The following is a 27,972-nucleotide window of genomic DNA, read 5'->3' as shown; positions in this document are numbered from 1 at the left end:
GCAGACTGGCCAGGGTAGGCAGTTCGTCCCTACCTGCGTTGTCCTGCTGCTCGAATCGAGTGAGCACCTCAACCGGCAGCCTACCTGCAACAATATAAAAGAGCAGATATGACCATTGGTCTACTGGTAGACCCAAATTTCCCAAGGCCTTAGTGGCCACCGTAACTGGATTCAGTACCTCGGCTCTGATATCGGAAGCCCGAGAAAGTTTGGGTATCGCAAACAGCCTGGCCAGCTGAGTGTCTACCAACCGTCGTTGATTTTGATATCGGTCGAACAGGATCTGGCGTGCGACCGCATAATTGTCGTTGGTGATAGGCAAGTGTGCCACCAATTCACCAGGTTCACCTCGCAGAGCACCCCGAAGCTGAGCCATCTTATAAGAGGCAGTCAAGTCCGACCGACCATGGACCAGGCTGTCAAACAAATTAATAAAGCCGACCCACTCGTTCAGATCACCGTGGAAGATCGGCAGGTCGATGGAGGGGAGGCGTGATATGACGCCTGACGAAGTTCCCGAACCTCCATTACCACCGGAAGACGACTGCTTCTTAATATCGGCCACCCGTTGCAGAATGGTATCAGCGTACTCCTGACACTGGTCCACGTCAAGACTGATGGCATGGATCACCTCCTTCTCCACTTCGGACCCCAAAGCAACGAGGTCAGACAACCGATCGTACACTACCTCCAACCGTCCGTGCACCTGAGACGCCCTATCGAGCAATGCCGCATCCCTATCTGTTCTGTCAACCAAAGCATGAGCTGATGCGAACCATCGGAGCTCACTAGTCACCTTCCCGCGAATGTAGGACACCGACATGTTACTTGCAGTTTACAACCAGAACAAAAAAAATTCAAAAAAAAATTCAAAAAAAAATCAAAAAAAAATTCAAAAAAAATCAAAAAAAATTCAAAATAAAAATTATTTAAAGGAGTGTACGAGTGAGCCCACCAAAATATTCCTACTCCTAAGTATTTAGGTAACCTAGACCTCACCACTGTACCAAGGACACCTCAACAAATAAGAACAAACTTAAAATTTAAAGTTATAAGATAGAAAATTGCTGATACCAGGTTTTGAGTTGCAACTAAACTCAAGCGCACCTGGCCTCTAGACTATAACTAGAAGCTAGTCACCAAGCAGGACCCAATCAACAATTTACTATCACAAAGTATTCACACCGTTCAACGGGTAAGTCAAATAACAAAATTAAAATTAAAAATTAATTATATGATAGCAAATTGCTGATAAAAATTTGTGAAGTAATTTTCAAACACTGATGGCCTCAGGACTATACCAAAGCCAGTCACCAAGCAGGGCCCACAGTCAGCAGTCCACTACCACAAATTCAAACAAGTAATTTAAATTTAGAACAAATTAAAACAAATAACAAAAAAAAAATATATATAATAGTAAATTGCTGGTATAAGTTTTGAAATGACACTCATACACCGTTGGCCTCTGGACTATAACTAAGCTAGTCTCCAAACAGGGCCCAACCAGCAATCTACTACTACAAGTTCAACAAGTACTCCAGTTATATTCAATTACAAATGTGTTGCAGCTCAATTATACTAAAATATAAGTAGGAAGTGAGCTACAATCATACACAAATTAATAATAAATTATAAACCCCAACTGTAATAACATTCAGATTGTTACACACAACTATGCTTAAATAGATGTGGTAATCTACTGCTATGATGAGCAGAATTAACATAAATCTGTAGTAATAGTATGAAAATAGCTGACCACTGTAGCAGCTGTGTGCTAGGTCATAAACTCAGCCAGCACAGCTGTCCAACTCACGTACAATTAGTCAGCTATGCGCAGTGGAAGCTAATAAATCAGTCTTACTATTACTAACTATTACTACTCACTAATTTTCTTAACCAGGTGGATAGAAACACACTAAACGACCTGACCTAGGTCAGCAGAATGATAGTTTAAACAGAACCGAACCCTATGCCTACACTACTTCTGCTGACTAGTAACAAAATTAAGTGAGGTTAGACGTAAAAAATTTTACATTCGTGGTAATTACTATAGATTTCAGAAATCTAACCACGCTCTGCTACCAGAAATTGTTCGATTCGAACCCAGCGACCTCGTGGCAGCCTAGGGCTACGGAAACCAGCACGAGGTGCGCGTCGAACATGTGCCGCGATTCGCGGCGCCGTATGTACTATTTTAACAAAATATCATGCAATCACTCACCGGAACCGATGCCTTCGTCTTCTCACGCCGTATCACTTAGGGAGAAGGGTATGGGGCAGGAATGGATAAGGATTAGCGATGATACACAACTTTAGCGTAGACCGTCAATATACAGGTACCGTCCCGTTCGAGAAGCAAGACAAAGTGACAGATGTCAAATCGCGACGGCACCGTCAAATCGCGACCCGTGTTGCCGTGGTAAAAATTCAAAAACTAACGGATTGGTTTCGAACAGTACTACTGGCCTTTCTATTTGAAATTTGTGCCATTTTCTCTAAACCGTTTGCTTTGATGCATTCATGGGTGAACAGCCAATTGGATTCAGAGAGGGAGCCGATAAACATCACGGCCTAATTGTCCTCGCCCATTTTGACATTGAGCTCCAAGTTTCAATTGAATAGTATGGCGCTTATGTCACTTTTCAAACCGGAATAAAAATCGTTAGGATGGTGTTACAACTCACGCGTACCACGAATAAAATAAAACGTTATAATGAAAAGGTATAGTAAATTTCTATATGCTTTACAATCATATAAGTGGATCTCGCACATCGTTTGAACAAATATCCTTTGAAGTAGCCTTTCTTTGAGTCAGACAGCGGGAATCGCACCTTTATTAAAACTAAATTTATTCTCTTCTTTTGTTCGGTGCCCGGTCGTTTGTAGACGTTTCTCTTTATGTATTAAAATTAAGGGTTTTTCAACTAAAGTCGAGTTTAGTTTTCATAAAATTGATTCTTATAAACTTTCATGTTTTTTTTTTATTGCCCTTGTAGGCAGACGAGCATACGGCCCACCTGATGGTGAGTGGTTACCGTCACCCATGGACTTCAGCAATGCCAGGGGCAGAGCCATGCCGCTGCCTACCGCTTAATACTCTCCGCAAGCCTTTTTTAAAGAAGGACATGTCATAGCGCTTGGGAAACACCGTTGAGGGAAGCTTATTCCATAGCCGGATGGCACGTGGCAAGAAAGACCTCATGTTTCAAGTTTTTACTTTATTTTATCAATTGCAGGAATATTGGTAGTGCACGGATCGTAAGCTGTGTCGCGTGTCGCAGCCGCAAGTTGACTCGTAAACGCTGATGTAAAGAGCACTTAACTTTGAATTTCGTCTCAGCTACTTGTTAGATATATTGATTTCTTTATTTTGTTACGTTTGTTTTTACCGACCTTACGTTGCTAGATGATATTTGAGTCGATAGAGGGCGCTTGTGTATACCAATAAACTTATAATATTCTCTAGGGTAGTAGACTACCCTATTTATTCGCGCGCCTTTTCCAAGGCGTAGTCTCCTGCGAGGAATTGGGGGAGGTAGAGGACCTTGGCTCTCCTCGTCGCCTTCTTCCTCTCGAGAGGCGCCGGAGTCCGACATAACCAGATTCGTTACCCTCCTTGACCGAGTATCCGTAAATGAATCCCGCAGCGTTAAAAAAAAAGGGGTAGTCTAGAGTAAAACATTTTTTGACGTGACAACGTCTTATAATTCGATGGAGCCGGCTGCACGCACTAAAAAACATGACTCATTGAGGCGTTCCATTTAAGGCTTGAAGTGCAAGCGAGAGCGCGCAACGAGTGACAAAGAGGCACAATCGGCCTCCGCGTTCGGCAGCGTTCGACATCTGTTGTCTCTCTCCTACTTGAGTGAGCGATGCATCCGCGTGGACAGCTGCTATACAATAATACATTTACATGTTTTCGTCAAGTATGAAGTTCAGTGAAAAGTGAATGTGGTGTCAATTGTCCATACAAAATATCTATCAAACAAATAAAATTAAAATTTTCTTTTGAAAAATGAAACCATTCCATCAGTATTTTCTTATGACGTTGTCACGTTCAACTATCGTCAGTAAACTGACTTTACAGACAACCGATTTTTCTTTCTAATTTATAGCAATTGTCGTTTATTTTACCGACCCTGTATCTGAATACTTTTATTCAACAGGATGTATCGTGGTGGTCTCTTATTCTCTGATGGGCCGGCGGCTGTGCTCCGTGCTGCCACCTTTCGATCAAACTGAAGGCAGTGCTAACAGTCAACAGGTATTTTTATGAATTAGAAATTGTACCTTTTCTCAACTTTTTATTATTATTGCTTAGATGTGTGGACGAGCTCACAGCCCACCTGGTTATTAAGTGGTTACTGGAGCCCGTAGACATCTACAACGTTAATGCGCCACCCACCTTGAAATATAAGTTCTAAGGTCTCAGTATAGTTACAACGGCTGCCCGACCCTTCAAACCGAAATGCATTACTGATTCACGGCAGAAATAGGCGGGGTGGTGGTACCTAGCTGTGCGGACTCACAAGAGGTCCTAACATCAGTAAAAATTTCTATAATATACCCAAGGCTTTGACAGTTGGAAGGATCTGTAGTGAGGTAATAAACCTTTCCTCTATCTTTTAAATCTTTATATTAAATTATGTAATATTTGTATCGGCTGGGCAGATATTTGCTCGACACTATGCACTTTAAGCATATAATTTATAATCTAGAGCTAAATAAGGGAGCCGTAGACCAGAGTTCATAGGACATGGAAGTCGTTGATAGAACGTGTTAGGTATGTACATATACCCCCGGTGAAGGTCAAGGGGCGACCTTCACCCCGATGGAAGTTAAAGACTTGATCAAAGACCTACGTCCTCGCAAGGCTCCCGGTTCCGACGGTATATCCAACCGCGTTATTAAACTTCTACCCGTCCAACTCATCGTGATGTTGGCATCTATTTTCAATGCCGCTATGGCGAACTGTATCTTTCCCGCGGTGTGGAAAGAAGCGGACGTTATCGGCATACATAAACCCGGTAAACCAAAAAATGATCCGACGAGCTACCGCCCGATTAGCCTCCTCATGTCTCTAGGCAAACTGTATGAGCGTCTGCTCTACAAACGCCTCAGAGACTTCGTCTCATCCAAGGGCATTCTTATCGATGAACAATTCGGATTCCGTACAAATCACTCATGCGTTCAACAGGTGCACCGCCTCACGGAGCACATTCTTGTGGGGCTTAATCGACCAAAACCGTTATACACGGGAGCTCTCTTCTTCGACGTCGCAAAAGCGTTCGACAAAGTCTGGCACAATGGTTTGATTTTCAAACTATTCAACATGGGCGTGCCGGATAGTCTCGTGCTCATCATACGGGACTTCTTGTCGAACCGCTCTTTTCGATATCGAGTCGAGGGAACCCGCTCCTCCCCACGACCTCTCACAGCTGGAGTCCCGCAAGGCTCTGTCCTCTCACCCCTCCTATTTAGCTTATTCGTCAACGATATTCCCCGGTCGCCGCCGACCCATTTAGCTTTATTCGCCGACGACACGACTGTTTACTATTCTAGTAGAAATAAGTCCCTAATCGCGAAGAAGCTTCAGAGCGCAGCCCTAGCCCTAGGACAGTGGTTCCGAAAATGGCGCATAGACATCAACCCAGCGAAAAGTACTGCGGTGCTATTTCAGAGGGGAAGCTCCACACGGATTTCCTCCCGGATTAGGAGGAGGAATCTCACACCCCCGATTACTCTCTTTAGACAACCCATACCCTGGGCCAGGAAGGTCAAGTACCTGGGCGTTACCCTGGATGCATCGATGACATTCCGCCCGCATATAAAATCAGTCCGTGACCGTGCCGCGTTTATTCTCGGTAGACTCTACCCCATGATCTGTAAGCGGAGTAAAATGTCCCTTCGGAACAAGGTGACACTTTACAAAACTTGCATAAGGCCCGTCATGACTTACGCGAGTGTGGTGTTCGCTCACGCGGCCCGCACACACATAGACACCCTCCAATCCCTACAATCCCGCTTTTGCAGGTTAGCTGTCGGGGCTCCGTGGTTCGTGAGGAACGTTGACCTACACGACGACCTGGGCCTCGAATCAATTCGGAAATACATGAAGTCAGCGTCGGAACGATACTTCGATAAGGCTATGCGTCATGATAATCGCCTTATCGTTGCCGCCGCTGACTACTCCCCGAATCCTGATCATGCAGGAGCCAGTCACCGTCGACGCCCTAGACACGTCCTTACGGATCCATCAGATCCAATAACCTTTGCATTAGATGCCTTCAGCTCTAATACTAGGGGCAGGCTTAGGGACCCCGGTAACCGTACTCGTCGAACTCGACAAAGAGGTCGACGTGCAACCTAACCCATGCATCAGCCCGCTGAGTTTCTCGCCGGATCTTCTCAGCGGGTCGCGATTCCGATCCGGTAGTAGATTCATTCGCGAAACAATTGCTCTTGAGTTGTTAGGTCTCCTTCGGAGGCGCTCGGGCAGTTGTTAGCAAATCCCACCCCTCTTGGCTGAGCCTTTGCTCGCCCACCTGTCCTGGTGAAACTGGAAAGGCCTTCGGGCCACCAGTAAACTTTCAATCATAAAAAAAAAAAAAAAAAAAAAAAAAAAAAGGGGCGACCTGAGGGGGTGAGGCCGCGCGGCGCGCTACCAGCACTCTAGCGCGCTGCCGTGGAGTGATTAGAGCGACCGGTCGACGGTGTATCGCGTCCCGACCCGGTAGGCTGGTTCTGGTCCAGCGGGGTATTCCGGGACACCAGCGGCACCGTCTGGGCGGCCCGACGGGCTGCCGTACCGAGACGGCCGACGTTTCAGAGCCTTCGATTCGCCTCGAAGGCTCCATCGGCTGGGCGTCCTTGGGGTGAGCCGCGCCGTCTGGTTGTAGTGTTGACCGCGGTAGCCCCCCTACCTCATCCGGGTTCTGACCTCGGAGGGGATCGGACGTCGGGTGTAAGAGTGCAGGGGAGTCGTTTAGTGGGTGGGTCCTAAAATCCTTGGGCCCGCGGTCTGCTCACAACACCATGCAGACCGTTGAGTCTCACATACCCCGCGCGCCCCTTTTGCGCGGGGACCTCGTAGGAGGTCCGGCCCTCTACCCGAAAAAAAAAAAAAAAAAAAAAAAAAAAGGTATGTACATATATATATTTTCTGTACAATTTCAAGTTCACGCGCTCGGTGAAAGATTTTCCCTTAGTATCTTCCTCGAAGCCCGTTCCTTCACGTCAAGGATGTCACTTTTATCTGAAGCGCTAAAGAAACGCTCCTAAGCGGTCTTTCAGTCAGTTTCTTTATAAAGACAATTGGTAACATCCTTATCTCATATGCTTCGTCTCTGATACTAATAACACAGAAATTTTAAAGAAGAAAAGAAACCTAGGCACAATTAGGTTATACATATATAGTAATAGTAATAAATAAATAAATATTTACTAACAATCACGCCACATTAACTGGTCCCGTGCTAAGTTCGTAAAGAACTTGTGTTACAGGTACCAGATAACGGATATAAATGTAAGATTTTTATTATACACATACATATATTCAATATACATCCATAACCCTGGAAAAGACATTTATATTTATCATACAAATATCTTCCCTTGGCGGGATTCGAACCCGCGACCCCCTTGTGTAGTGACCATGTCACTTACCACTACACCAGACGGCCGTTACGTTTAAGTTTGTTGCTTTTTTTAAATAAAAATAAAAATGAATTTTGCCACGTCACAAGTCTCAATGAATTGCTAATAGAATATCTCAGCTTAACGTTTTAGTACAATTTCCACAGTCGACTCGAGAATGTGCGTTCAATTAGCGGCTGAAACAGACCAGGGTAATTAGAATAATAACCCGGGTCAGTGTACTCGTTGCGAGTACAAATAGGCACGACGCAGTTAGCGAAAATAATGTTGATGTAAAATGACTCTCGGAGTGCCTATAAATACACATTGCATAGAACTTTACTGTGAATATTGATATCTTCATTAATAACGTACAAGTCAATGTAATTTAACATTGACTTCTTTGACTTTGAGTTGGCAATGAAAAAAGACTGGAAGTCCCGCAGTAGTCGAAATTCGACTATAATTAATTGGAATTGTAAGTTTCTACACTATTATGATTGTATTTTATACTTATATAATCACAAATGTCGCCAAGACTATACTATAAAAAATATCAACAAAGACAAAAAATATTTAATCTATTCTCAATTTGACCACAGACGTCAAGAACAAAAGTTTGACAATAAATAGTATGCATGCGTGTGTGCGTCAAATACATGGTATGTAGTGTGCGTAATGTTTTCTTTATTGATTTAATGTACCTTTTATTTATACATTATTTTAAAAAAATACTAGCATTGTACACTTCTTCTCTATATTCTCTATAAGTGTGGGAAATTTCATACTCCTCCGTCCGCGCAATTTTCGTAAAAAGGGATACAAAGTTTTTGCTTCACGTATTAATATATAGATTTTGTGTTCAAAACATAGCAACCCTATTTTCCTCACCGCGGCGGAAGCGGGGGAGAGGCGTGATGTGACAGAATAAAACGACGTGCATCGACGAAAAACACAATCATTGTCGGTCCCGTAAAACTGTATTAACTTTGATCCGATTATTAAACCAGCTTTAAATACAGTCCACTTTTATTGAGATAAGCCTTGCACCCAACATCTCATCGCAACGGCGCCAACATATGGTCCTTCAAACCTCAACATAATCGGAAGAAGATAGTACATCGGGTCTTTCAAAGAAGTCTTTTGGAGCCTAGGACGCCTATCAACCTTCGTGGGTCTACATTCCACTGGAAATTCGTCACCACTGCTTGAAAAAGAAGATCTTCAGTTTTTTCAACGCCTACCTACACTTCAAATTCAAGCAGCGCCTCAGGTGGATTACCTTCGTGGAACGCCCATATTTGTCTACAGAAGAAGTCCGAATCCAGCTCACCGACAACATTTAAAAACAACAAACGTACAACATTGCCGCATCAGCTGAGTACAACACAACCAACACCATTATTCAAGGTCTCGTAGGATCAAGTCACAGGAGGTTTACAAAGAAAAGATACGTAAGATCGTTCCTTATATTTTATTCTTTCCATTCCTCATTAACATTAACATTAACATTCATGACCATAACAATTAATTGCTACCGTCAACATTTTCACTATTAACAAAAAGTCCAAAGGTCATTCTTCTCATTTTTGCCAATCACTTTTTATGCTTCTCATTAAGTTTTTATTAAACACAACATAAAATAAAACAAGAGCTTTGCTTTTCACGCTTGTTCATTTCATCGCTAATATAATTTACATTTACACATTTCGTTGGGTATAGCTTTAAACTATTATTGTAGTGTATCATTTGCTTGACACTAGATTTAGATTTAAATTCACAATTTCATTTTAATACTAAACTTTTAAAATAACTCATTCGCCTTTTAATAAAACATTGTAGAAACTTTTATTAAAAAAAAAAATACATATCGCGGGTAGTTTGAAATATAACACTCCTTAAGTACAGCTGTTAATAATTTTTGCTATTATACTTTATTCAGGGGCTTAGATCTTGCTTGGCAGTCTATTGCTATATTTTTTTGCTATATTATTATATATTTTTTTGGCAGGGTCAACTTTTGCTTTTAGTTGCTTCATTGCCTTTGGGAAGTAGATAGTTGGTACTCATAATAAAGATGCCTGAAGGCAAAGTAAAAGACTTAATTAAAAGGAGGGCCTCAATAAAGGCTAAAATAACACAATTCTCTACGTATTTGGATGTCCTACGGGGTTGTGATTATCTCAATGATGTGCAATTCTCGGAACTCCAAGTACGTCTTGAGAAATTTGAAACCTTATACGGGGACTTCGACACTTTTCAGAGTGAGATCGAGATGCTGTCAGACGCGCCGGAAGACCATTATAAGGATCGTGAGTCCATTGAGTCGCAGTACTACAAGCTTGTGGCTTCTGCGCGTACGCTGTTGGATCAACGCAAAAATAATGACGGTAGGTCCGAGGTAAGCTCTGAAAATGGCATGAAGAATACCACCGTGTTAAGTCAAAAGCCAAACTATATTAAGTTGCCAAAGATTGATATACCCCACTTTGACGGTTGTTACCAGCACTGGCTTGAATTTCGAGACACTTATATTTCTTTGGTTCATGAAAACGATACCCTCGACAGTATTAATAAATATCACTATTTAAGAGCTTCTCTTCATGGAAGCGCTGCTTTAGTAATCAAAAGCTTGGACTTTAAAGCAGATAACTACTCTTCTGCGTGGACTCTCCTCTGTGAGCGTTATGACAATAAGCGCTTACTTGTCAACAATCACGTCCAAACTCTTTTTAACGTTGACGTCATACAAAAAGAATGCAGTAAGAGTTTACGACACATTGTAGATGTAACCAACAAAAATCTTAGAGCCTTGGCCACATTGGATCAACCTGTCGAACATTGGGACACTTTGGTGATTCATATGATGGCGTCTAAATTAGACAGCATCACTAGTAGGGGCTGGGAAGAGCATCGTAATACTCTCAACGACCCTCCAACTCTAAAAATATTTACTAAATTCATTTCAAATAAAGCCGATTTATTGGAAACGTTAGAGGATGCGCGTCGAATCAAGTCTAAAAATGAACATTTTAAGTTTAAAGCACTAACTACCATTAACAAAAATAAAACAGTTGCGTGTCCGTTATGTAATCAGAAACACTTCCTGTACGCGTGCGAGTCTTTTAGAAGTTTATCGATTGAAACACGTATTAGGAAAGCAAAAGAGCTTAGAGTGTGCCTTAACTGTCTGAGGCCTGGACACACTGATTCTCAGTGTAAGCTTAGCCATTGCAAGTACTGCAAGTTAAAACACAACACGCTTCTTCATTATACGAAGCAAACAGCCGCAGTTGAAACCGTTGTCGTGTCAGCCACGGCAACTGATACTTCATCACACGTTTTACTCTCTACGGCGTTAGTTCAGGTTTTAGACTCTAAGGGGCAAACTCACACTGCACGTCTTCTTTTAGACAACGCACACTGTATTATTATCGAGATCTAGCAGAACTTAACTAAAAATAATACTCTTCTAAATATTCCTAAAATTCCCTTTATTACACAGGTGTATAACTAAATAACCGATATTAAATAAAATTAATAAGTGTGTAACACCATATAACACAGGGGAAGTCTCGAAACATAGCTTATGCGTACTAGCACGAGTGTACTGTTTAGTTTTGCTTTATTGCAGAATGCGAACAGGTCTGTTCTTGTCGCTTAAAGTGCTATAATTGGTCATTTTTATCGTTTGTTATATAATCGAGGATACGTTAAGGTAAGTTTGAACCTTATAATATTGAAATGTTATTAGTTAATTGCGTTTTTGCTGTAGTCCTTGAAAAAAAAATTCTTTTTGTATTAGTGTTGACTTTTAAAAATGTATGCAAGTGTATACACCGGGAAATCACTGTTATAGCATTCTACGGTTAATGTTCTTTGAAATTTTGTTGGAATCCCTTGCTCCTATTTGCCCCGCTCATACATTTTTTTTTTGTTTTCAGCACAATGAAAAGGCGAGATATTTTTAATATATGGTTCCCAAGTAATAAAAAAAAGGTCCAAATAACCTTATAATAGAAAAAATACTACAATATTATGACATAGAGGACTGTAGAAACCCTCCACGATCACTTCAAATGATATTAAGTAGTCTCACAGCAAAAATACAATCTAAATGGGAGAAATGTAAGCGAACATAACAGGGATCAATCTGGATTTAATCAAACGTTTCTGTTATCTTGGAGGTACTTTCATCCGACTTAGAAATAGATCCTGACAAGTTCAAGACATATGCTGAAGAGACAAGAAAACTTTATTTAGTACATTATTCCTGGTACTACATGCCTTCTAGTATACACAAAATCTTCTCACACTCAAAAGAAGTAATTGAAACATGCGTTTTACCTTTGGGCCAATTAGCAGAAGAAGCTCAATAAGCGAACAATAAGGAATATAGGAGGAATCGCGAGTATTTCAGCAGGAAAACAAGCAGAATTAACACCAATCGAGACGTACTTAACCGATTTCTGATAGGTTCAGATCCACTTCTATCTTCCAAATCAACAGTGCAAAATAGAACATGGGAGAAGAAACTTACTCGACGGAGGAAGATGGGTAGAAGGTTATGCGAATTTTTTTTAGTCTTTAGAATATATTTAGGGGTGTAAAATAAATTTCCTGTGTATTTAGAACAAAGTTGCAGTATTAAAAATAATATTTTTAAAGAAAATAAAGAAATAAATGATTTTTATTAATAATTAATGTTATTTATTTATTTAGAAATACGAAATAACATCTAATATTAACATTTTATGACACGTAAAATTAAAAAAAGATAAATTCACGAAAGATTGAATTAAGTTCTGCTAGATCTCGATAATAATACAGTGTGCAACGGGAGTACTGCTAACTTTATTACGGAGGATCTCTGTCATAGGCTTAATTTGAGAACGAAGCGTGTGGATTACATAGCATGTGGTATCAGCAATAAAACCTCCGCGTGTAATGAATCGTGTTTGATAAGCATACATTCATTAGATGGCAACCACAACTTTAACATCAATTGCTATCTCTTGAATAAAATTACGAACTCTTTACCCTTAGCATATTTAGAAAATAAAAACATAAATATACCATCGGGAGTATCTTTAGCGGATCCAACTTACCATATTCCATCCTCCATTGACATATTGGTCGGAGCAGATGTTTTCTGGAATGTCATAGGTACAAACCGTATTCAACTAGGCAAAAATAAACCTGTTCTTTTCGAAACCAAACTTGGCTGGGTAATTTCTGGTTCCCTCTTAAACAAAACTAACTCTAAAGATTTACATTGCTTATTAAGTTGCGATTCTTCAAAGATCAGCACAGATCTTACAAAATTTTGGGAGCTAGACTCTATACCATCTTCAACAATCAACGATTTAAATAGTCATCCGTGTGAAAAGGTGTTCACTGAAACTACAACGCGCGCTGAAGACGGACGCTTTAACGTGACCTTACCTTTCCATGAATCACCAAAATGTTTAGGAGACTCTTACTATATGGCCAAGCACCGGTTCCTTTCACTCGAAAGGAGACTAAAATCAAACAAGACACTTAGAATGCTATACGGTAGCTTCATGCGCGAGTATCTCGATCTTGGTCACATGAGTGAAAATATCCACAATACTAACAATAACGTGGTTCAGTATTTCCTTCCTCATCATGGTATTTTAAAGGAATCGAGTACAACTACAAAATTGCGAGCAGTCTTCGATGCATCTGCTCGTACATCGACAGGTAAATCACTAAATGATATTCAGATAGTAGGCCCCACGATACAAGATGATTTATTTTCAATTTTAATACGATTTCGACAACATCTGTATGTGGTCACGGCCGATATAGAAAAAATGTATCGACAAACTTCATTAGACAGTTCTCAACGCCCTTTACAACAAATTTTATGGCGATTTAATCCTTCACAACCCATAAAGACGTACACACTAAACACATTAACTTATGGCATGGCCTCAGCTTCCTTTATAGCAACCCGATGTCTTATACAGCTAGGCAACGAAGCTCACGATGACGATGTTAAGCACGCTATATGTCATGACTTTTATGTTGATGACTACTTAGGTGGAAGTCACACCATTCACAGCACCATAGAATTGTGCAGAAAGATTAAAGTTGCCCTCCAGTCTGGACAATTTAATCTTCGTAAATGGCATTCCAATAGTTCTGAAATTCTCAGAGCTGTTAGCGATACTTCGAATGATAACGCAGATTGTGTAGATCTGAGTTCCAATGAACACTCGAAGACTTTAGGTCTTAATTGGAAATGTCGCGCTGACAATTTATACTTTTCGATAAATTTGTCACCTTCACTCATTATAACAAAGCGGTATATCTTGGCTACCGTAGCCCAAATATTTGACCCGCTTGGCTTAGTTTCGCCTTGCATTGTAGAAGCTAAGCTTTTGCTGCAAGATCTCTGGAAACATAAATGCTCATGGGACGACGAGATAATGGAACCTTTAAAGAAGACATGGCTTAACTTTGTTAAAACCTTACCTCATCTCAATGATATTCTAATTCCACGCTGCGTTATTTCTCAGCCGATTGGAATACAGCTTCATGTTTTCACGGACGCATCGGAGAGAGCCTACGGCGCATGTGTTTATGTTCGAAGTGAGACGTCAGAAGGATCCATAAAAACCATTCTTTTAGCATCAAAAAGCAAAGTAGCTCCTATAAAAACTACTACGATTCCAAGACTGGAACTTTGTGCCGCCATGCTTGGTTCCAAATTATGTGAAAAGATCACCACGACTTTAACATCAAAAGTAGAAAGGTGTTCATTTTGGTCGGACTCAACGATAGTTCTCGGTTGGATTGCCTCTTCTGCAATTCATTTGAAAAAATTCGTAGCTCATCGTGTGTCTGAGATACAGAAAATCTGCGCTGGACACGAATGGCGGTATGTCCCTTCAAAGGAAAATCCAGCAGACTTGGTATCTAGAGGATTGAACGCTAGTCTGTTACGTAATTCCGCTTTATGGTGGTCGGGACCTTCTTTTTTAGCTCAGGACCCATCACACTGGCCAACCAACCCAAATTATACCGATCATCTTCCAGAAACTGTTCATGCTTTACACATAAATCAAGGCTCTTCAAAAAATTGTATATTGTCAAATCTAATTCAGAACACATCTAGATTTTCTAGGTTAATTCGCGTGACATCTTATCTATCTATCGTTTTATATCTAATTGTAATCATAAACATTTACAAAAAGGGAGACTAACTGACTTAGAATTAAGAAATGCAACAAACCATTTATTATTTGTAGCTCAGGAAGAATCGTTTTCTGCAGAGCGTTCTCTTTTAATCGCTGGTAGGCCTTTACCGATTAAAAATAAACTTATTTCTTTGTCACCTTTCCTCGATGGCGATGGGTTGATGAGAGTTGGCGGTAGACTCAACAATTCAGATTACGAATTTAATATTAAGCACCCAATTCTTCTCCACGCTAACCATCGTTTAACTAATCTTATATTTGAAATGTTACATCTTAAACATTTACATTGTGGTCCTAAACTCTTATTAGCAATCACTAGGCACAACTATTGGCCCATTGGTGGCAATAATTTAGCTAAAAAGGTTGTGCGAAACTGTGTGACGTGTTGCAGGTTTAAGGCTACTACTATTCAGCCACCCATGGGGGATTTACCACGTCAACGTGTGCACCTGGAATATCCCTTTCTTCAAACTGGCGTTGATTACGCTGGCCCAGTGTTGGTAGCAAACCGGAAAGGTAGAGGTTCTAAACTAATAAAATCATACATCTGCGTGTTCGTATGTTTGGCAACAAAGGCCGTACATTTGGAGCTTGTCTCAGACCTGTCCAAGGATGCATTCATTGCTGCTTTGAATAGATTTACTGCGCGACGCGGGAAGCCACAATCAATTTTGTCTGATAATGGTACCACCTTTGTTGGAACGTTTAATGAATTATCCAAGCTTCTTAGTCGTACCCTTCCTTCCGATTTGGCAGAGCAAGAGATTAAATTTTCTTTTATACCGGCATACACACCACATTTTGGCGGACTTTGGGAGTCAGCCGTTAGGTCTACGAAATATCACTTGCGTAGAATTTTAGGGCTAACACATCTCACATGTGAAGAAATGACGACTTTATTATCTCAAATTGAAGCCATTTTGAATTCAAGGCCTCTCATTCCTCTGTCAGATGATCCTTCGGACTATTATCCTCTCACTCCAGCTCATTTCCTAATAGGACGATCTTTACTCTTTGTACCTCAGCCTGATTTAACAAATCATTCAACTTTAACCTCTCTTAAGAGATTCCAGCGTATCGAGTACCTTAAGCAGCATTTTTGGCAGCGATTCTCCAATGAGTACGTCGTGTGGCTACAACAAAAAATGAAATGGCCGACTCAAAAGGGAGACTTAAAAGAAGGTATGATGGTTGTCATCAAGGAGAAGGGACTACCACCTCTTATGTGGCTGCTCGGACGCATTATTCGTCTTTGTCCTGGACGAGATGGAATTACACGTGTGGCAGATATCTTAACCAAGAAAGGTGTTATACGACGCGCTTACAACAACATATGCCCGCTACCAGTCAATATTTGAAGTTCTTCAACCCGGGGAGCATGTTCAAAACATAGCAACCCTATTTTCCTCACCGCGGCGGAAGCGGGGGAGAGGCGTGATGTGACAGAATAAAACGACGTGCATCGACGAAAAACACAATCATTGTCGGTCCCGTAAAACTGTATTAACTTTGATCCGATTATTAAACCAGCTTTAAATACAGTCCACTTTTATTGAGATAAGCCTTGCACCCAACATCTCATCGCAACGGCGCCAACATTTTGTTTTGAATAAAAATTCACAGTAAATTACACAAAAGACAAACATTTATCAACATACAAGCAATACCAATTTGAATAAGTTTTTCTTTGCTTAGTCGTACATCAAAAGTCTATATCATTGCCTGTGTTGGTTGTTCAATAAAAGGCATAACGATCATTCTGTTTAATTGGACGAACAGATATCGAGCAACAACTTAACGTGTTGAGACGACGTTGACTGTGAGGTCGATCTCAGACTGTGTTATTCTTATGAATTGACAACGCACACAACTTGACGAAACTGTTTGGTGATACAATAATAACGACACTGGGCTAAAACAAGAAGAAACTAAAATATTTCCTTCAAATTATTGGCCGGGTCACAACATTTTTATAACTCCTCATTCCACCATAAAATCAGGTATAATAATATAGAGAAATTAAAAGTGTTTTTACGAGTCATAAAGGCGTTTACGATCGGAGCGTGGATTCGGGTCGGAATTATTGTTGTATGAATACTTTTATTGCTCTGGTAGACAGGCGGGCACACCGCCGACCTGATGCAGTCTGGGGACTACACGGGTCGCTATCTACCCAGGTCAACTTACCCAGCCCAGAAAAAATTTCAAAAAAGTTTCAATATCCGACAATATCACATGCATCAGGTGGGCCGTATGCTCGTCTGCCTACAGGAGTAATAAAATAGTACACTGTGCACCAAGAGAGAAAAGTTGGAGATTTCCTCCCGCGTGTAAAATTGGCGTGGCAAACACACTGGAGGAAATGTCCAACTTTTCTCCCGCGGTGCACATACAATTTTTTCTCCTATCAGGCTAAAAGTTCGTAGAGTACCGAGCCGGGGTCCAGGGGCGAAGCCCTGCCCGGGGGTAGGGGAGGCGCAACCCCCCTGTACTCGTAAAAAAACAATTTAACTGTTTTTTAATTTTTAAATTAACTACTAATAATCGAATAAGAGCTGTCTGATGAACTGATCTTTGTTGTAACTTCACTATTAAATTTTATTGCCTTTTGTTTATTTCACTTTTACACTAAACACAATATTGCAAATCACCCGAGCACAACAATGGCGGAGAATTTTAGGTGCGTGAGAACAGACGTAGACACTAACGCGCATGCGCACTTGTACCCAGGGAGAAAAAGTTACACTTTCTTCCCTGTACAGCGGGAGGGAAACCGAACTTTCGGCGTAGGTAGGAGAAAAAATAATAATTAGGTCTCATAATTAAAGTTAGTTCAATCAACGACTTCTTTCCATTTTAAATGTGCTTGCAAAAGTGAACATGACAGCATGTATCTCATTTTCAGTTGTATCGCCGTACACTTTGGAACTGACGTTCTGATCGAATTTTCATTTATATATCTACTGCATAACTGTGAACGTGCGTATGACTCACCTGGTGCTAAGTTGTTAGGAGCACGTAGACGACACAACGTCACTCAAGCTTAGACGTACGGTCGGAGTCTCTCGCCGCTGTGCACTTCGCTGCAGAATTAGTCAATTAGGCATCACGCCCTACTGGCAGTAAAATCACTCACGGTGAATATGAGTTTTTTTTTTTTTTTTATTGCCCTTGTAGGCAGACGAGCATACGGCCCACCTGATGGTGAGTGGTTACCGTCGCCCATGGACTTCAGCAATGCCAGGGGCAGAGCCAAGCCGCTGCCTACCGCTAAGTTAAGAGTATCTATCGTTAGTACATAAATGTCAACGTCAGAAGATATTGCAGGCTTGTGGAAGACTCTGAGTTCATCTACTGGGCCAAGGTAAATAATTAACTAGCTGTAACGTTTCAGCGCCTCCGGCTGGTGCGAGAGAGGAAGCGTGTGGCGCTGATCCTCCTGCTCCTGGCCGTCCTGTTCGCGCTGTGCTGGCTCCCGTACAACATCCTGCAGCTCCTCGTCGACGTGAACGCCGTGCAGGTGGACTCGGTCTCGCTGGTGCTGCCCTACACTCTGCTGCTGGGTGAGACCCTGCTCGCCCCCACTCACCCCCATTCGCCCCTGCTCGCCCCCACTCATCCCCATTCGCCCCCACTCGGCCCCCACTCACCCCCACTCACCCTCCACTCGCCCCCCCTCGCCCCCACTCGCCCCCACTCGCCGCCACTCGCCCCCCCACTCGCACCCCACTCGCCCCCCACTCGTCCCTCCCACTCGCCCCCACACACAATAGTACAGTGTTATACAAGAATATATTATTACAGTAACTAGAAATTAAGTTGTGATTTTATAAAATAATCCATTAGTACTTATGGCACAAAAATAGTGATTGATTCAATGAACTAGATACTCCAAGATCCACACTAACAACTTTTCAGATTGTTGTCATCGTGGCCTAAAGGATAAGGCGTCTGGTGCATTCGTGTTAAGCGATGCATCGGTTTTCGAATCCCAGGCGGGTACCAATTTATCTATTGATGTTCACGATTGACTTCCACGGTGAAGGAATAACATCATGTAATAAAAATCAAACCCGCAAAATTATAAATTGCGTAATTACTGGTGGTAGGACCTCTTGTGAGTCCGCGCGGTCAGGTACCACCACCCTGCCTATCTCTGCCGTGAAGCAGTAATGCGTTTCGGTTTGAAGGGTGGGGCAGCCGTTGTAACTATACTCAGACCTTAGAAATTATATCTCAAGGTTTTCTTTGTTTTTAGTACCGTTTATTGGTTCATTAAGTTTAAGAAAATCCTTTATTTTGAAAAGCAACTTTCTCACGTTACAATTTCTATCAGCTTCAGTAGCTCCCCTCCAGTCGGACTGTCAGCTTCCTGTCCATTTGTCATATGTGGACATGTCAATAAGTTAAAAATATCTAAAACTAGCCGTACTCGCCCATTTCGCTGGGAATTAAAAAATAACATTATTATTCATTGTCATTATTATTACGGAGTCCAATACTTATAAAAAATATTAGCCTATCCATTAAGTACATGTCTTTTCTACATAAATTCCAAGTTTCAAGTCAATCGGATACACGGTTCAGTAGTTATAACGGAACATCCGTAAACAGCACTGTAGATTTATATATTAGTATAGATGCCATTCTCAATCCCCCACATATTATACAAGCCGCATGTTCCCCCCGCTGACAACAGGCACTCGTGGTTAACATAACAAGACACCCGCGTAATATTATTATGCAGATGAGATGAAGACAAGGAGCCGTTCATTGAAATGGGTCTGTGTACTGATTAGCTAACAGGACCCCGGACTTATTCCGGAATGAATTTTGATGTATCGATCTCATGGAAAATAGTTGATTGTCCAATTAGGTTTGGTCAGTACGCAGTGCAGATGAAGGCAATCTCAGTGAACACACGGTTTTTATTCATCCAAATTAACGCTACAAAATGAAAAAACATATTGAGTTAAGACAGATTAAGACGTTTAAGATGTTCAGAACCTACATATACATAGGTTTAAGAAAACTATTAAAGAACATCTGTGCAATAATTACTATAAAGTCAATGATTATCTAGAAGATTGCACAAAGTGGGAATGAGTAGCTCGCTCCGGGCATTTCAATATTGTAGTAATTGTTACGCTATAATGATCATTGTATAAATTTTATATTAAAAAAAAAATCTAATATAAAAAAAAGCTTATTAAAAAAAAAAACATGCCCGCTGAGTTTCTTGCCAATTCTTCTCAGGACGGAGGCTAGTTCTTGTGAATTGGCGGTAGTTCTTTTGACGTTCAACAAGTATGTACTTTCATTTATGTTGAATAACATTTTTTTGATTTGATTTGATTTAATAAACTATATTTACACAACTAGTATTGTATTATTTTTCTAGAAATAGGTCACAGAAGTTATTGACACTTTATATAACTAGAACATGCCTAAAATCAGTAACATCACGAAATTTATGATGTAACATACCTACGCTAGTTAAAATACACTAAGTTTTTTTAATTGATTTTGTGTATTGCCATGAAAGATCAAACTACAAGTGGTACGTTTAAAAATGCATCTTTCAACATCATGAAGTCACAAAGTGAAGTACCTATGTAATTCCTGCTAATTACTACATTTTTCTTTAATCTCTATACTTCTTTTTTCTCTACTTTATGAATTATCGATTAAAATAGCTCATACGCCGATCGATGCATGGTTGCGTAATAATGGCATCAAGCGAAAGTCGAGGCGTCATTTTTGACGAACAACCTAAGCAATCTAATTGATATTTTTTTTGTTATTGCTTAGATGGGTGGACGAGTGCACAGCCCACCTGGTGTTAAGCGGTTACTGGAGCCCATAGACATCTACAACGTAAATAATGCGCCACCCACCTCGAGATATAAGTTCTAAGGTCTCAAGTATAGTTACAACGGCGCCACCCTTCAAACCGAAACGCATAACTGCTTCACGGCAGAAATTGGCAGGGTGGTGGTACCTACCCGCGCGGACTCACAAGAGATCCTACCATCAGTAATTTTGCAAATTATAATTTTGCGGGTTTGATTTTTATTACACGATGTGGAGTAATATTTTCTATCTGTTAAACGGTTGTACTGAGCACGGAGTCCGTCAGTGCGACCGCTCCGCCTCACCGCACCGCCCGGCACACTCCCAGTTGAAACATCTTTCTAAATAAATAATTTATATTGCAGTCCTTCAGCGAATTAAATCTTGAGTTACTCATTTGACTAATGCATCCTTTGATTCTTAAATCTACTTGATGTCAATTTTGTTTCACTAAATTCATGTATAATAAACTGAATTTTGTGAAATTCAAAACAAATTTACGATAACGGTCGTGAGATAAATTAGTAAAGGTGATTTTATTCCTGTCAAAGGCGATGTTTGTTTTTCAACCTATGCTGATAGCCTTGGGAGGCTATATCAGCTTTATCCTAGCGCATAGGTGAGCTCTCAGGGCTCAAATCGCAGTGTTGCTAACACTGGCCCTAGCAAGAGCCGTGCTTCGCAGAATCTACCACCGGATCGGAAACGCGACCCATTGAGAAAATCCGGTGAGAAACTCAGTGAAACTCAGTCTATAGGTTAATTTACTCGCTGAGCCCTTCGTCATAAGCGACGGGTTCGGCAAATATGGTTACCGGGAAGGCAATCAATTATCACTTCAAGACTGAAGAAGCACTTTCCATATTGAAAGCTGAAAATAGGACTCTTGTTTCGGATTTGACTACATCAAGATGAAAATAGTTTTGAAATACTTTGCCTTCTTTATTTTGCAGTTAATTAAATTTAACTACCATGATACCTTTCTCATATTTTTAGCTATATAACGTTTTGTCAATTACTTATGTCGTCGGAGATAAAGGCTAATTTCCAACAACGTCTAGGGGCTGAGCAAATAAGCTGTTAATACGTTTCTCATTATGCAGGCAATATATTGTTCTTCTTCGAGCCTTTCTTCAAATCTAACAGCAGCTCTCCTTATAGTGGGCGCCAAATAATATATTACGCATAGTCGTCGAGTCCGGGTTATATTTTAGAAGATATCTGGAAGGCTTTTTAAATATCTAATATTTTTATTAATTAGGGTCTGGGCACTTTTTATCCCTAACGAGTTTGGAAATCGCTCATCCGAATTTCTCATGGTACGCCCATACCATTGCAGGAACATTCCTGTAAGTTTAATTAGAAGGGAATAATCCGGATAAGAATTAGAAATATGCATGATGGTATGTGGTTGCCGTCGCGTATCGATATTGACATTGTCCGGACACGTATTACCAAGTTTTACTCAATTTGTCATTCTGTTTATGGTTTACAAATTTATAAATTATTTTAGAAAAATAACAAAAGTATATTATGTAAATATTTTAAGGTTATTAAATATTTAAATCAAAAGCTTAGGTTTAAAGTAATTACTGGTGGTAGGACCTCTTGGGAGTCCACACGGGTAGGTACCACCACCCCGCCTATTTCCGCCGTGAAGCAGTAATGCGTTTCGGTTCGAAGGGTGGGGTAGCCATTGTGACTATACTGAGACCTTAGAACTTGTATCTCGAGGTGGATGGCGCATTTACGTTGTAGATGTCTATGGGTTCTAGTAACCACTTAACATCAGGTGGGCTGTGAGCTCGTCCATCCATCTAAGCAACAAAAAAAAAACGTGATAAAACAAACTTTGAAAGAAATATGCATACAGAGAGTGCAAAACTCTTAGAAACGGTCATTTGAAAGAAATTGCACCTTTGTGCAATATCGTGATTTTAATAAAAATTCATAGGGGTAATATTTACAAATTTCAATATTCAGGTGTACTTCTGTTTGGAGATTTATAATACTGTGAAATTCTTTCAGCTTCTAAAATATTGGTATAGAAACTAAAAGCAAAGTAGCCGAACCCTCTTCATGTCACTCACATTGACAATACTTTCAACATCAGAAACATAAAGGCAAATTTCGTTTTTAGCAAAAACAATCTTTGTGCGGATTCGTAATATACAGTTCTTTGACATTTCCTTGGAGCCTGTTTGTAATATTTAGGTCAACCGCTTACAAAAGTATTAGCTTACTAGCGTCCCGCTCCGGCTCCGCTCGGGTCTTTGACAAAAATTTCAACGATATTTGCGGCATAACTATAATAGTTAGATATATGTTGTCGCGACACTTTTTGTAAATAATGATGTGTTCTACAAAGTCGTAGTACATTATTTTATTCTATCATCAATAGTTTTCGCAGGGCACGCGATGTAAAGAATATTTTACCTAAATTTTTTACACCTTTGGTTACATTATTGGAGTTTTAGTAAGGATCCCAAATTTTTTTCAAAAAAGATAGCCTATGTCCCTTGGGAATAGTGTACCTTCCAAACAGTGAAAGAATTTTTCAAATCGGTTGAGTAGTTTCGGAGCCTATTCAATACAAACAAACAAACAAATCTTTCCTCTTTATAATATTATAGTATAGATAGTATAGACAAACGTTGGCTGAGTTTTGAAATTTCCTAACTGCGCACATCGGAACTGACGCCTCTAATGTTTCCCGATTTGATAATCAGAAACCTATTTACGTTTTCCAGGGCACGCGAATTCGGCAATCAACCCGATAGTGTACTGCCTAATGACGCGCAACTTCAGGCGTTCCCTGCGCAAGCTGATTTGTCACGATCCTGGTAACATAAACTCTAATACTCATTTCCATGTGAGTTCACACACGTTCAGTCGTTTATCACTAACGAGTTACTGGAACTCTCCACTAACACTAATTGTATTAACGTGTTTTGCAGCCAATGTTTCGAAGGCTAGAGAAGGGTAAGGGAATGAGAGCAGTGAGGCTGAAAATTGAACTAGAGCCCTTTGACCTAGAGATATATATATTATAAACTAGTCAACGAGAAGTGGCTGGTTATCAGCGGATCAGAACATACTTTAAAGATCATGCCTCTTTTAACATTAAAAAAACAAAAAATACGTTTTATAACTGAAACGCTTAACAAATACAGAAACTTTTTTTTTATTGCTCTTGTAGGCAGACGAGCATACGGTCCATCTGAAGGTGAGTGGTTACCGTCGCCCATGGTCTTCAACAATGCCAGGGGCAGAGCCAAGCCACTGCCTACCACTAACTACTAACTCAATAGAAGCAAATTGAATAATTCGTCTCCGATGCGAAAGCGTTCGTACATTCTCTAAGCTCGCCGACTTCTGGTTGCAGATGCAAGGATTACGTCAAAAGTCCAACACATCTAGCGGCCGCACCTGCACCACGGTCACCTTCCGCAGCCACTCACAGCCGGGCTCCAGCCGCCCGTACGGCGCGCGGGGGCCGCACGCGGGGGCGCACGCGGGACCTGCGGGGGGATCATGGGGGGCGCACGCGGGGGACGCGCGGGGCGTACGCGCCGTCAAGCCACAATTTATTTAAAACATCACATTGTTGAAGTGAAACTTCTTTATCGGCGTTGGAAAAAAATTTACCGTCACATTTTTCGGTTACGCGTCACATTTTTCCGTTACGCGCCATCTTTTTTGTATTCATGTCTATGATAATAAAATCCTTTTGTTTAAACTTTATCTAATTTAACTTTTTTGTATTCATGTCTATGATAATAAAATCCTTTTGTTTAAACTTTATCTAATTTAACTTTATTTAACCAATTTCTAGAAAGTTGCATGTAGATCATTTTTCGAAAAATAAGGCCATAAACAAGTTTCACTTCTTACGTGTGTACACTAGTACACGCACACATTTTTTTTATTTTTAAGTTGACAGCGTAGCAAGAATTTATATTTCGACCGGTGTTTATCATTATTCCAACGTAATAGGAAAATTTTTATATTTCATAACACCAATAACTCTTGTCAATGATGTGAATGAATGTCAATCAATGACGCATTATAGATCAAATATAGTCTTAAGAGATTGTATATTTTATCTGGAAGGTTTCTTGACAATTAACTAAATTATCTTGAATAGTTAAACGCGAAGGCGGCTCAATGTATGCTGTGGTATTTATGGGTTCCGGTTACAGCGGAACATCCATGAGCCTTGAATCTACAAGAACAGTGTTCGTGGCCGTCACTACAACGAATTATTCAGTTTAAAGTTTGAACTGGACAAAAGATTATTAGCAAACTAAAGGCAATAAGTGAAAATAAAACTATTTATTACTTTTTGAAAGTACAGTACTTTTTTCTCCGATAGGTGCGTTATGTTGTGTTCTGTGCGCCTGACTGCGTGTGTATCCACACATGAAACTGTAAAAAATCTAAAAAAGATGTGTGGTGTCGTCGGACACCGGATAGGGACGAAGTTCTTTATTATAAAAATATTAATTTTAAGTTCTATTCGAGGTATAAAGAAAATAATTGTTCGGGTTAACATTTTTTATTATGAATTTTTATTGTTAAAAATAAATAAAAAACGACTTTACAAAGTTATCAACTTTTTTTATTCACAATTATTTATAAAAAATATATAATAAAAAATATTTTATTTTTTGTACGTTACTACAAAGTTAAGTCGTACATTGTGTGCATTACTAATAAAAATCTTACGTTACGGACGTTTTTTCCCCGTAAGGGTACCTCCGCATCGTCGTATAAGGAACTTCGTTCGTCGTTCGAACTTCGAAAAAACCCACTTTCACATCTATATTACGGGTTAAATGGCGGAAAAAGAAACAAATAACAAAACAATACAACTGGTTCTTTGAATTGAGATACAAATGTATGAAATGTTTCTCTTTAGACGTGATTTAGAAATTCTCGAGTGAGTACATAATATGTATTGTCTTCGCCGGGTCCTATTGCGACAAGGGCAGCCCTGGGCGAGAGTACGTACTTGTAGGCCGAAGTCGAATATAATTGTATTCAAATTAGTTTTTAATTAAACTTAAAAAATATTGTCTAATCAAGCACGTACTTCTCCTGGGTATCCGCAGATGACTCACCCAACGTGGTCTCTATTGTCGTCAGTGCAAAGGACACCACGCTAGGTGCGTTCTGCACATTGAGACGGAAATGTTAGGATAGTCTGTATATGTAGGGTTGAAGGGCTCGTGTGTGCTCGCGTGTAGATCGACAACTCTACTTATTGGAACAGAATTACCTGGTGCCAAGCCACTTCGAGCTCGACCTTCCTCCTGGTGGTGTGAGGTAGGAGTGCCACCACACGGACGCCATCCGCGGCCTCCTGACGGAGTGGTGGCCGGCTCAGGGCCAGTACGAGATTGTATTTTGATAGGAATAGCATGACTAAATCTACATATTTAAGTAAAGAATTGTAATTTGAAAGTAATTTGGTCTAAAATAGTTGTAAATGTATTCAAATTTTAAAATTAATAAGGTGCAGCTTTTTTGGAATTAAATTTGATGCGTTTTTTTAATTTTATTGCTTAGATGTGTGGACGAGCTCACAGCCCACCTGGTTGTTAAGTGGTTACTGGAGCCCGTGGACATCTACAACGTAAATGCGCCACCCACCTTGAGATATAAGTTCTAAAGTCTCAGTATAGTACAAAGGCAGCCTCATCATGTAATCGGCTTCAAACCGAAAGGCGTTACTGCTTCACGGCGAAAATAGGCATGGTGGTGGTACCCACCCGTGCGGACTCACAAGAGGTCCTACCACCTGTAAAAAATTCTATAATATACCCAAGGTTTTGACAGTTGGAAGTATCTGTCGCTCCACGCGTCCCATACCCGGGGGTCGGGGGGTCAGGGGGTCCGACCTGGCTGTACGAGCCGCGAACACCGACTTAGTCCCCCGTATTGTGTATCACTATCATCAACTGTATCTTTATTTAGGCCGTTGAAGTATAACTTCTAAATTGTTAGGAACAATCTCTGGAATTTCCCTTTATGTTGTAAATATTATTATAAATTAATTCTAGTTATACTTGTATCAAATTTATTCTAGTCATTAAAATAATTTATAACTTAACAGTTGGGTCTTTATTTCTTCTGCTGAACTAAACTTTTCTTTATTTTCCTTATTTATTAAAATGCATATTATGGTGTACATAATATGATATACATTAAATTAAAATAAACCAAAGTAGATATAGTTACACTCTTAAAACAATACACCACAATAGAAATGTGTAGAAAATAAAGTTAAAAATCGCGTATCGCGTTTGAAGATGCGCTTGATGTACCTAATGATAATTTGTAGTTTTTTATTTAAAATTAATTCAAAACTACAAATCTTAATTGTTAATTAAACTATTACTTAGTCCGTCAATCGCATGAACTTCGACCTTACATGGGTGGACGAGCTCACATCCCACCTGGTGTTAAGTGGTTACTGGAGCCCATAGACATCTACAACCTAAATGCGTTACCCACCTTGAGATATAAGTTCTAAGGTCCCGGTATGGTTACAAAGGCTGCCCTACCCTTCAAACTGAAACGCATTACTGCTTCACGGCAGAAAATAGGCAGGGTGGTGGTACCTACCCGTGCGGACTCTCAAGAAGTCCTACCACATCTATTCTATTCTCATTTTAGATCTTATAAATGTCTACTCAAATGTCATTGTGACATTACTTTTCGCGCCCTTTTCCCGTTCCCTCCAAACAGGTTTTAATCGTTGTATCGAGGCGCGGTGGTGGATTTTCCTGACACCAAGCGACATTCATGCTTAACCCGCATTAGATTCACGAATCACTGACATCTTTTTTCGTATTTATTAGCAGTCAAGATTGAAATAGCAAGAAGTTCTAATAACAACAATATGAACAAACTGAAAACACTAAAGCGACACGATAAATCAACATTATCTATGACAGAATTAACAATAATTGTTTTTAACACTTAATAACAATAGAAGATTAGATCGAGCAGTTCTGGTTGGGTTCGAACTTTATGTTTAATGAGTCATCAGCCTGTATCTATCCACTGCTGGATGTAGGCCTCTCCCATAGTCCGCCACAATGAACGATCCTCCGCCTTCCGCATCCAATCTCTCCCAGCATATCGCCGCAAGTCATCGGTCCAACGGGCAGGGGGACGCCCAACGCTGCGCTTACCGGTACGCGGTCTCCAGTCCAGAACACGTCTGCTCCATCGGCCATCGGTTCTGCGA

At 40.4% G+C, this 27,972-nt stretch overlaps 2 protein-coding genes across 2 annotated transcripts in view; both read left to right on the top strand.

Moving 5' to 3' along the window:
* NGR-A35 (neuropeptide receptor A35) overlaps nucleotides 1-25,239 on the top strand; it is a gene marked incomplete in the record, with an annotated part of 158,534 nt that extends 133,295 nt beyond the window's left edge. The window contains 4 exon segments of the mRNA NM_001134279.1: nucleotides 4,167-4,264; nucleotides 18,256-18,424; nucleotides 23,465-23,845; nucleotides 25,160-25,239. Of these exon segments, the coding sequence (NP_001127751.1) occupies nucleotides 4,167-4,264; nucleotides 18,256-18,424; nucleotides 23,465-23,700 (503 nt within the window).
* LOC119630213 (uncharacterized) lies at nucleotides 8,415-16,403 on the top strand. The gene is made up of 2 exons (XM_038018781.2): nucleotides 8,415-10,036; nucleotides 15,926-16,403. Exons 1-2 carry the CDS (start codon nucleotides 9,713-9,715, stop codon nucleotides 16,217-16,219), a joined length of 618 nt encoding a protein of 205 aa, XP_037874709.1. The 5' UTR covers nucleotides 8,415-9,712; the 3' UTR covers nucleotides 16,220-16,403.
* Nucleotides 25,240-27,972: the final 2,733 nt, after the last annotated feature.

The sequence above is a fragment of the Bombyx mori genome, chromosome 22 (assembly GCF_030269925.1).
Source record: "Bombyx mori chromosome 22, ASM3026992v2".
Lineage (NCBI taxonomy): Eukaryota > Metazoa > Arthropoda > Insecta > Lepidoptera > Bombycidae > Bombyx > Bombyx mori.
The sequence above is the reverse complement of the archived record's forward strand: the minus strand, read 5'-3'. Positions and strand labels throughout refer to the sequence as shown.

Coding starts and splice junctions, on each gene's coding strand:
- LOC119630213 (XM_038018781.2), top strand. CDS start 9,713: ATGCCTGAAGGCAAAGTAAAAGACTTAATTAAAAGGAGGGCCTCAATA. Junction 10,037..15,925: donor ATAATGACGGTAGGTCCGAG/GTAAGCTCTGAA, acceptor ACCTCTCTTAAG/AGATTCCAGCGTATCGAGTA.